At 35.0% G+C, this 12,447-nt stretch overlaps 1 protein-coding gene across 1 annotated transcript in view; it reads left to right on the forward strand.

Annotated features, from left to right (window-relative positions):
• The window catches only part of LOC125055777 (extracellular sulfatase SULF-1 homolog), a 77,552-nt gene that overhangs the window by 30,723 nt on the left and 34,382 nt on the right, over positions 1 to 12,447 (forward strand). Inside the window, exons 2-3 of the mRNA XM_047658370.1 lie at positions 7,094 to 7,861; positions 8,373 to 8,512. Of these exons, the coding sequence (XP_047514326.1) occupies positions 7,224 to 7,861; positions 8,373 to 8,512 (778 nt within the window). The 5' untranslated portion in view covers positions 7,094 to 7,223. The remainder of the gene's footprint in view (positions 1 to 7,093; positions 7,862 to 8,372; positions 8,513 to 12,447) is intronic.

Consider the following 12,447-nt stretch of genomic DNA (forward strand, 5'->3'; position numbering starts at 1 on the left):
AGGTATTACACGTGGCCATGAGTCGCTCTAATATCTTTCTAGGAAGAATGACAAACAACGATTGAGAAATAATAATTGTATTAAAACAATTATTTCTCAATGGTTGTTTGTAGGAAACAAAATATTTTACAATAAAATATGCTCAAAATTCCTGACTCTGACCATAATACTTAATCTGCACCGTCTAATCAAATTCCTACGTAACCCTCCAGCCATCTGTTCAATTTTTTGAATCTAGTCTGATTCACACAGTACTGGTCACAGGTAGGTAAATAATCTAACTTAAGTCCGAATCGTTGTTGTTTTGTCGTCCTAGAAAGATATTAGAGCGACTCATGGCCATGTGTAATACCTTTTCAGAATCCATATTAAATGCGCCAAAACTTGTAATATAGGGTCACTTTTCGGTAGAGTAATTTTTTTTCACAGTGGGGTCCGAAATAAACAAAAAGTTTTGATTTGAAAAAAAATTATATCGTATAACTTAATATTATCTTCAATACACTCAATAAACAACTATAAATAGTATGTCTAACGCAAGAACTCATCAGTACCAATCTAGTGGATATTATGAAAATGATACAGGATGTAGATTTTTTCGAATTTCAATAAGAATTAGTAAAAAAAGTCAATTTTCATTTAAAAACCAAAATAAATCATAACTCTGCAGGGGTTGACCTTAGAGACCTCCCGTAGAACAATTTTTTGCCGCTGATGACCTCATCTATCCCCTATTTGCGTTTGATCCACGACTTTTTGGCCACCCTGTATACATAGTTCATAGTTCATAATCTTGAAGCTGTGTTCTATATTTTATAGAATCTTAGTGTACCTTATTGATTATAAGCGTCTTAGTAAAAGCCCTATAATTATAATCCAGTGGCGCCTACAACCCTATATGGGCGCCTCAGTTTGCATCCGTTTCTTTGATCATTTCTCATTTTACAGACAAATAGATCTGACACATGTCGTCGATATTTTGATTTGAGGTTTCGGTTTTCCTTCATTGTACGAGTGAGTCTTAGACGCACATAGAAAGTCCTATACAATGAGTTTTGTATATATAAGATACAGTTTTTACTGTAGTTTATACATGGAAAAAAGCATATGCGTTCAATAAATCACTTAAGCTTGTAAAAATCAATAAATAAGGATAAAAATGGAACAGCAACCATTCGATCGTAATTAACTTGTCTTTATGAACTTTGATATTTGTAAATAATTTTAAATTGAGATACGATAAATATAAATTATTTTAAGCGCGATGTATGAATAATCGCTTAATGGACTCCCTAAATGTGAAAGAATTGCAAATTGCTCTAATTTTATTTTTTGTGTTACGTCGTGTTTAGTATTTAGTGAACTAAGAGTGAAGTTTTTGTATCCGTTTCCAAAACGTTCTTTTTCAATTTAGGCAAGTATTCGATTTTTCGAAGAGAAGACACAGTTTCTGTAATGTACTAGAAGATGTAGTGATTTGAATTAGGAAAAAAAACAAAACACACGATTTTTGAAAGTGGAAAACTTTCAAAAATCGAGTGTTTTGTTTTTATTTATTAGTTAATTTAAAATTCATAGAATTATGCGTCGCGCGCATTGCCATCACGAAATTATAGCCAAAACTGTTCACGGAACGTCTCTTGATTGGTGAATGATGAATGAAGTGAATGATACCGCGTTGCCACGTTTTACTTGCCGCGTAATACTAAAAAATAAATTAAAGCAGTAGCGGTCTATATTTATAGGTCTTTGCCAGAGATTTCTGTATTTGTTTCACGATCATACTAATAGGTCAATCTAATAGGCGAGTATGGTTACCAGCCTCCTGTGCCTGACACACGCCGTCTACCTTTTGGGTCTAAGCCAAACCGGTATCCTCACGATCACCTTCACAGTATGAGCGAATGTTTTGAAAGAAAGAAAGTCCATTAGTGCACAGCCGGGGATCGAGCCTACAACCACAAGAACGAGAATCGCACGCTAAAACCACTAGGCCAACACTGCTCTCCAATATTACCCGACTAAAAAACAAACCAAAGGAGATTTTCATTAACTTTAAGAAATTTTAATTTCGCCGATTTATTAGGACAATTTTATCAAAAAATCTTTTTAAAATTCAATGTAAAATGAACAAATTCTTTACATTCTAAAATAACCGTTAACCCTAAATGAACGAATGTACAGCTAGCTCAATTTAAATTCCCATGCAAAGTTGATAAGTGAACAAATAAAATAGGACGTTATTTGAGTCCAGCTCTCGTAACTTGTCACTAATTCAGTGTGTCACACGATGCGCTTGTTTTAATCAACTTTAGAGTCAACAGCACATCCAATAATTGGAATGATAGCTACAAATTATATCTTTAACATCCTTTTAATGACACTGTTGATGTAGTAAACCTATTCTGGTACGACAAATGAATCGGTGTATAATATTGTCTTTTATCTTTTTACATTCTAAAACGCGCTAGAGTTCTTTGATACTTTAACGTTATACTCAACCTTTTTTTAGTAACATATACGTATATATTATACTTTATTATTAACAATTTTCTTAACTAAAAACAATAACTAACCCTAAAATATAATAACTAAAATATATTATTAAATGGAGTCACTTTAGGCAAGGTTCCGAAGATACTGGCAGCGTTCCCCCTTTGAATAGCTAGACTTATTCTTTGTCCGAGGTAGTTGCCAGCTCTTCGGTCTCCTGTGATGTCGACTAACCTTTTTGCTTTTTTTATCTTTTTTATTTTTTTATTGCTTAAACATTATAAATCAATTCATCATCATCATCAATGGTTATACAGCCCCTTGTGGGCCTTAGCCTCCTCAAGTACACTTCGCCATGATAAGCTTCCCGCGTCCAATTGCGAACCCCTATTGTTTCGAGGTCCATGACAACTCCATCCCACCAACGCAGCCTGGGTCTGTCGGAGGCCGCATTATGCGACGCATATGCTACGACTCGAGAGAGTACAATAGAGGTTACTGTGGCATCTGCTTCTCTCCAGTGGCATCTCGAAAAAAAATTTGCCAACGTACGAAACCAGGCTGGTGCACTTTAAGATGTTGTCATTGGAGAATAGCAGAAAGTCAATTGATATATCGTTTGCAGTTAAGATATAGATATAATAATCAGATTGATTGCCTGAACGTTCTATCTAAATTTAAGTTTCGTGTACCCTCTCGATACCCCAGGCACCCCATTATTCCATTTGTCCCACCTTTCCGTAGAACGCGTTTTGGTCAAAGCTCACCGATGTCCAGATTAAGCTTTCTGATAAACGAGCTAGGTCTGGATATCCATAGTCGCTCCCCTCACACTATAAAATCAATTTTTGTTTAGTATTTTGTTGAATTGTTGACTCTTTTCCCCGCCACCTATGAGGTAGAGTCTGTAGGCGCGTTTTATTTACAAATGTAACATTTCAATGGACTAATAAACAAATCGAGAGCGTAAAAAATCTATAAAACTCACAGTTATTTCCCGAAGATACTATCCCTCCACAGGAAAGACAAAAAGAATACCACTCACTTTGGTTTTATAATATTAAAACACAAAGTTTGTATAGTAATGTATTATACAAAAATTCATTAGTCTGGGTTGGCATTTTATAATGGTATAACAGCTCATTAAAAAGTATATTCAGTTTGTAAATTGCACAAGAAACGAGGGCTTTTAATTATAAATTTATGTAAGCTCACGGAATTTCACCCGGTATCCTTAGAAAGCATTAATTCCTTTGTCTTCAAATTTCCTTCTAAGTGTTCGTGATACATCGGCTATGAAGCCAATCTCGTGCCTGCGGAAATGCGTTTAAGCTTTGCTATAGCAAACGCTTTTATACTTCTAGTGGATCGGAAAAATATCCATGATGATGACGAAATAATTTACAATAACAATTTTAAACGGGATGAGACTTCGTCTACGAACCCGAAACAATTTTGTTTAGCTGGGAATCGATTAAGACCTGAATGTCTAAGACCAGTACACCATTTTATACTAAGTCACGGAGTCGGATAATACGCAGTGAATAAAAGAAAATAGTTAATAGAAGGAGTTCTGTTAAAATATATTAACCTTATTGAAGTCTTGACTTACTTGATTTAAGGTCCTATGTCCAGTCCAGTCTTGGGCAGCGCTTTTAACTTTACCCCAAGTCATTCCAGCTTCCTTGGCCTCGTAATTATGGTTCGTTGCCAGGTCTGGGCGGCCACGTATCCTTTTGCCTTGAGGATTTCAGTCGAGTGCTTCCTTGGCAATGTGAATTGGATCCCTCTGGAGCGTATGGCCCACCACTTCCACTTTCGGTGTTTCATAGACCTGTCAAAAACTACGGTTGTTGATGCTTGGACATTCTCTCCAAACCGGCTAGAATATGGCCGAGGATTTGACAGAGGCAGTGGCTCACGAAGACTTTTGTAACTTTCCACGTTTCACAACCATACAGCAACGCGGTCTTTATGTTGGATTGAAAGATTTTATATATTTATGTCACTTAAATACTCTAAACTTAATAACTCTTTCGTGTCTTTCTTCGAAATTGTATTTTGTGATTAAAAGAGACTTTTGTTAAAATGGCGCACTATTCTGATTTAGTTTTTATAAATGATGGTGGTTAATGTATAAATATTTGAGTACATACTGAATAGTTAATTTTATAAAATTTCAAGTTAAGTAATCTGTAAGCAAATTTTTTTTATTCATTTGTTGTTTTAAAAGAATTTTTTCATAACAACTGTATACATAAAAGTATACAACTTTATACAAAATTACATTACAAAGGAACCATTCCTATACGGTTTTTACGTACCGTAATCTAATGACGTAATGTATTTCTCATCTACTCAAAAGACTGTTGCAGTTTGTAATATTATGCTATATTAATAAATGTGACCAATGTGACTTATAGTATGAATAAAATTCGTAATACCTATGATTTTTTTTGGCTTCCAACTGATACGGTTTCTTCGTTTTAATGAATGCGAAAGCTTGAAAAGCCACAACTTGGACGCTTCGTTAATTTAGAGAATAAAATTAGTCATTATGGAGATTTACATGGAACTTGACGGGAAAACTTCGTCGGGCGGTGATTAACTTCTAATTTATAATGATCGTTAACCGTAACTTGAGATTTTCGCGAGAAGTTTCACTAAAATTCCAGTGTTGTTCACGAAGTTTATTTTACCTCGTATTATACTTCATGTTACGTAATTAAATTGTGTGTTTCATACACCAATATCGGAGATATAAAGATAGATTTTATACTGAATTAATATACAAAATTCTGATCTGAGCATTGTGAAGTTTATAAATATTATGCAACAAAGTTGTATCGTGTATGTGTGCTAAAATTTTTGTATTATTGGCGACGGATTGTTACGATTTTAATAATTTTGAAGATGTTTTTATGAGTCAGCGGGCATACAAGCTTTTGCGTTAGATATTACATACACAGCAAGAAGGTCACGGCTAATCGCATATGTAAATAATAATAATTCTTTCTTAAATTAAACGAAAGGAGATGGAGAAATAAATTCTATAAAATATTATTAGTAATGTGAACAAACCGTGACTCTTTTTGTATTGATAAACAATTATCACGTCCAATATTTACGAAATTAAGTATAACCACTAATAAATAATAAATAGGAATTAACCTTACTACTAATTGCTCCAGAGTTCAATGAACTTTCGTTGAAATGAGCCGATGTTTTGCTAGATCAGAAATAGGATTAGCCTAATGCTAATATCGTCTTAGCATAAACATAAACAACATTTCATAAAACAATATACCTTTGTTTACAGTTTTAGAGAGTCTAGAGTACTAACTGCTTTTGTTACTCGGGTTAAAATTGTATGTGTAAACATATGTGAATACCTATGTTTGCAAATATATAAACCAAAATGTAGTTGCTCTTTTATCTTATAATCAGTGTTTTTTCTGACTTTAAACGGCAGTTTTTTGATGAATGTTTTAAAGGCAATAGCACGGTTGGACATTTATTATTAAATATGTTGGAAATATGGCCTATCTTATTTAACAGTGTTGGTCAGTGATCGGCTCTCACCCTAAAGGTCGTAGGTTCGATCACCGTCAGGTGTTTCAGACACAGAAGACCTACTTGAAATTAAAAAAAAAACAAACCAAAATTGGAGACCAATAAGGCTTAAGTCATTGTTTTTTTTAAATATTGTCCAGTATAAGTATATATCAAATGGTGAATGAATTTTTGTAATCGGTCGGAAATGTATAAAAAACTTGCTAACAACACGATACTCAAAGTACTTCCTGTACTAACATGTATGCCGTGGAAAGATTAGTTATAAAAAGAAAATGCAAAGCACATTTTAAATCAAAGTAAATAATCCTGTAAATACGTTTTAGGAATGAACGGGAAAGGAAATTACTTAGTTCGCTTAGGAGTGTACTCGTTACTACTCAAAGTTTTAATTTACTTGAAAGCAATCCCTGATTGACCCTCCGATTGCTATAAATCTTTCCTCTCAATTCTCCTGATATTGAATGGCGTGGATAATAAATAGGACCCGCTTTGCATAATTTGTTTTAAGGTATATTACGATGTAAATATATTATGTTTTAAATAACGATGCTTTGTTGGTACTTTTTTCCCGTGCTAAGCTGGTAAAGGTTGTGTTATGGGTACTAGGCAACGGATATACATACATATTATAGATAGATAGACATATAAATACATATTTAAACACCCAAGACCTTAGCACAACACCAAATGCTCATCACATCGATGTTCGTCTCAGCCGGGGATCAAACACGGGACCCATGAATTCGCAGTCAGGAGTACTAACCACTAGACCAAAGAGTCGTCAATTATAAAAAAATATAAAAAATTGCTTCGGGTTGAATTTTTAGACTACATTTTTTCCATACAAGTTTATCATCCGCATCTTTTGTGATGCAATCATAGTCTTGTGTAATTTTAAAAGAATGAGAGACGGCTCGCGATTGTCTTTTTTCTATTTCTTCAAGCCATCGATAAAATTTAAATTAAGTTCATTTCTGATTTTAAGTTTTTAATAACTAATAAATGTTTTTGGTTTTGGTTTCAGGTACAGACTCAAAATGAGGCTAGAATTCAAAAAATTCTATTGGCAGTCTCAATCTATGACAACATGAAGATTTAACATCAGCTTTAATATTTCCATAGACAAATAAAGATCGTCCATAGAGGAATTAAAAATGAATTTCAAAATAATATCCATCCTTCTTACATGGAATTTCCTCTTGATTTCTGCGAAGAGAGATTCCCTTGAAGATGACACGTCAAGGGCCAGAGAGTTAAGAAATAAAGAAAACAATAGAAACCGGACTACATTTAATGGTACGTTAACGGATTTACCTGAAAGAAGGTACCTGAGACACAGAAATAGTTCAAGGTTACGTGGAGACAGGCGTAGATTTTGGGAGCAAGAAGTGAGACGTGATCGCCGAAAGGGCTCAGACTCTACCGAGGATGTCAACAGAACAGATCCCTTCAACCTTAAAAATGAGAAAAGAAAAGAGAAACACGCAAAGGCCACAACCGAAAAGGCTTCTGACAGACGCAAACCACTCCACAAAACCCCAGAAAGAACGCCATCAAAAGAAAACACCACGCGATTCAAACCAAAATCCGCAAATAAATGGCAAAACGGGGGTTTTATTCCATACCCACAGCCGAGAGAGAAAAAGCCTAATATCATTTTAATTCTGACTGATGATCAAGATGTGGAGCTCGGCAGTTTAAATTTTATGCCACGTACAATGAAAGCAATAAGAAGTGCCGGTGCGGAGTTTCGTCACGCCTACACGACTACGCCAATGTGCTGTCCATCACGGTATGTTATTTCTAAATAGTTATTTAAACATTCTAAATCTTTTACAGTAGCCATTGCGAACCGTATCATTTATTTTAACCCATTGGTTCAAATAAATATGTCGGAAAGGCATTTATAATTCGGTCTGGTTCTCAACGATTGTTACCTTTCGCCTTTAAAACAACCAGTTACAGTTCAGTTTTTCTGGCAGATATCGTCTAACGGATGATAATATTAACCGAAAGGTGACGTGTATCGTTTGATTAATTCATCTAGTCCAATCACAGGCACTCGACACGATCCTATCTGGTCAGGAAAACGCTTCGACTAATTGCAGTCAAACGTGAAATGAAACGAAAGAACGAAACATGATATCGTTTCAAGTTACATATTGTATTTTAATATGTGGATTAATATTTACAAATTACAATAGTATCTAGACGAAAACGATGTTAGCACTTTGCCAAGGTGCTTAGTTACTTTAGGGTGCTGTGTGAAGCAGCAGCTTAAACACCTGTTTCTTTGTCTACAGGAGTTCCCTGCTCACTGGAATTTACGTCCATAACCACAACGTGTTTACCAACAATGACAACTGTTCTTCTCCGATGTGGCAAGCCAAGCATGAAACTAACACCTTCGCAACCTACCTGTCCAATGCTGGATATCGTACAGGTCAGTTTTAGAAAAATTAGTTCTAAGTATGTTAATAGAATCGAATGAATGTACGTAATTTAAGTTATAAAACAAATTAGCAAATATTGTAGCCCTATTTAGGTCTGGGCTTCAAATTTCTGTATCTGTTTTATGATCAAGTCAATCTAATAGGCAAGTAGATGATCAGTCTCCTGTGCCTGAAACACGTCGTCGACTGTTTGGGTCTAAGGAAAACCTGGTTTGACGATGCTTTCCTTCACCGTTCGACCGAAGTTCATTGGTGCACAGCCTGGGATCGAACCTACGACCTCAGGGATGAGAGTTGCACACTGAAGCCACTAGGCCATCACTGCTGTATTAAATTATAAAATTTAAATGTTTATGGTTGAAATGTTGCATTTTCATTATTAACCAAACCCTTCAGAGAGGCGGAAAGGCGTTTGACTTTTCATTGATTATAAAAGAATGAAACAAACTTTACGGTTGATGGCTATATTTGATGATTTTTATTAATAAAGGAAAGTTTACTTTTAAATACGAAAATAATACTCTCGTTAAATACTAAAATATTGTTAACCTCAAGGTCTATCAATTACCCATAGACTACTTTTTTATAGAATAGAAGCTTTTAAAGCTTCGAGTTTTAAATTGTGTCGATTAATAGGGGACCTTAAAATCGATACAATCTAGTAATAAACAAACCAACCGCCATTCGGGTTTCATGCATTAGTAGATTTTTGGCACTATTCCAATGTGGACTTCGTATTCAGCTCTCACGACATAAATAATCCTTTGAAGTCTCTAATGTATAATTAGACATACTTAAAAAACAAGTGTCAAAGGACTTCGATATTTGGGCGTTTTCCTGTCAATTAAGCACCTTTTTGCTTCAGGCGTACTTCCGTATCAGGAGTGATGTTAAGTGGACAAAAATCTATTTCGTGTTTAATCTTTTCAAATCGGCCATCAAAAAAATATTAATGCATAGAAACGTAGCACGAAAATATCACTGTAAAATTACAATTTACCTACCTTACCTACCTTACCTACCTTACCTACCTTACCTACCTTACCTACCTTACCTACCTTACCTACCTTACCTACCTTACCTACCTTACCTACCTTACCTACCTTACCTACCTTACCTACCTTACCTACCTTACCTACCTTACCTACCTTACCTACCTTACCTACCTTACCTACCTTACCTATCTTACCTACCTTACCTACCTTACCTACCTTACCTACCTTACCTACCTTACCTACCTTACCTACCATACCTACCTTACCTACCTTACCTTCCTTACCTACCTTACCTACCTTACCTAACTTACCTACCTTACCTACCTTTATGTACCTACTGTTGGATGGTAGGGTGTTTTTAGTTAAGTAAAGTTTTTTTGTTAAGAATTGTGAAATTTTCGCAAAATATGTATATTGTACACGTTGTATTTACAATTTCACGGCGTCATAAACTTGGTGAAATTTCCGGGACTTATATTTCTTATTACAAGTGCTTCAACTTGTAAACCGATACTGGTATTTCCTGGAACATGTCATTGCATCGATTCCGATTATGAATTGAGTTGTAATATAAGCAATGGTTACGTGATATCGGACACCTGAGAATTCTATTGGCAATTGATTTATCGATGGAATTTAAAGAACGTATGCATTTGAAAGCGATCTTTAATTGTAGTTTAATAGATATCAGCTATTACAAGCATCAGTGAACAATTGTAATCTTATATCAGAAACAGCAATGTTGGTCTAGTGACTTCAGCGTGCGACTCTCATCCCTGAGGTCGTGGGTTCGATTCTCGGCTGTGCACCAATGAACATTCTTTCTTTGTGCGCATTTAACATCGAATAGTGTAGGAAAACATCGTGAGGAAACCTGCTTGCCTTAAACCTAAAAAGTCGACGGCGTGTGTCATAGGACGCTGATTACCTACTTCCCATTAGATTGACAAATGATCATGAAAAAGATACATAAATCTGATGCCTAGACCTAATAAGGTTGTAGCGCCACTGTTGTATTTTATTTTTATATCAGAAGCATTTTGAACAGTTATTAAATAAAGAAATTTTGCCGTCAATCACCCATTAAAATTTAAATTAATAACAACTTGTCGCGGGAAGGCATATACTTAAATATTTATATTGGCTCGTTCAACAAATAATAATAATAATTTTTATATCTAACATAAGTCTATATGGTTCTTTATTGCTAGTTACAGTATTGTCCTAAATATTATATAAGTAGGTTAGCTTTAATATAAAATATAAAAAATAATTATTAAATAACCGTCTCACCGCAACAAAACCACACACAGTATTTATTTTACGATGTACGCACATGACTGCATTGCAATGGTCCATGTAAGGGCAATCCAACCTTCTCTTTTACCACCAGCATGCTGTAGGGATGCACGCGTCTCACCAGAGATACAGCTCCCTTGCGCATCGTGGTGTTGTAGACTCACTGAACAGTGAGGGGACCTTAGGACATCCCGAAAGAATTATTGAACTGAACATAGTACGACCACAGGCTACAGACTACTATAAAGACTGATTTTTATCTCTGGCAACCAAACCACCGAATTACCATATTAACTCTAACACAGTCCCCTTCGTTACCGCATAACATCAGCATCGTCTGATTAGAGGTAACGAAATGCATGAGGTATTTGACCTTTTCTACCTTCTCTAATAGTGTATCATCGAGATAAAGCAGAGGCATATTCGTCACCCCCTTAGAACCACTCTGGAAGTTTATACACTGACTTTTTACTATTATTAATTAACCCTTGATCCGCCAAAAAAACTCTTAGATACTTTTATATAAGTTATATTAGAAACCAATACTGTCTATGTAACAGCCAACATGCTGCTTGCTGAGCTCCGCGATCAGTCCATTAATGTACAGATTGAATAGGTCGGGAGAACTCAACCCCCCCACTCTCACTCCATATTCAAATCTATACGGGTCCGACATATTAACTGGCCACTTCACGCAGTTAATTTTCATATCAATACTTAAATATATTTATGACTTCACATGGTATATGAGATGCTGTCTTTTTCATATAGCGTCGTAAGATACAAGGTCAAATGCTTGAAAGGTCAAGGAAGCAAGCGTAAACAGGTGTTTTTCTTGAAGTTTTGACAGCACTCTTCAAACACAGTATTGTAGATTCAGTAGACAGTTATTATATAGTTAGTATATTATACTGTTATTTATGTGTGTATTGAGAATACTGTCCAAACACTTTTGCTATGATAGTGGCGAGTGAGAGAGGCCTATAGATTTTTAAATCTGTTAAATTACCTGGCTTATTCTTTACAATAGCTTTCATCATTGTGTTCGATCGGTTCCTATCTACGGTATGTGATAAGCTATATACTATATAGCACATATATCAAAACCTTTATAAAATGGACAAAATATTGTTGCTTTGTTGTATCCAAGGGAATATATTAAACCTGTTTAATAACACATTTACTGTCATTATTATAAGTTGTAGGTACTAAACTACATGATATAATTTCTTGTACAAAATGCAATCATGTTATAGAACAGCCGTGTCAGGTATCTTCATAAAAAGTAATTGGCTTTTTTGCCTGCATAAATATATTTTAGGTACTAGACTTTATTACTGGTTATTGTTCAAAGTAAAATTATTTAGATGAATTTTGGTGGTACCATAAGAACCCCTTTTCCAAAGATTTGACAGTATTAATTTCTATCATTACAATCCTTTTATTTCCAACACATAAATATCCAGTATTTACATAGTAAAAAAGTTTTTAAATAGACAATTAAAACAAATTTAAAAAGTTTGGTCCCTGTTGCATGCAACCTTTATTGCTGGCAGCATTTTCTCTCTGTATAGCACTACTTATTCGTTGAGCGAGGAAAGCACCAGCTCTGGGTTATTGGTACTATCTAC

Source organism: Pieris napi, chromosome 14 (genome assembly GCF_905475465.1).
Source record: "Pieris napi chromosome 14, ilPieNapi1.2, whole genome shotgun sequence".
Lineage (NCBI taxonomy): Eukaryota > Metazoa > Arthropoda > Insecta > Lepidoptera > Pieridae > Pieris > Pieris napi.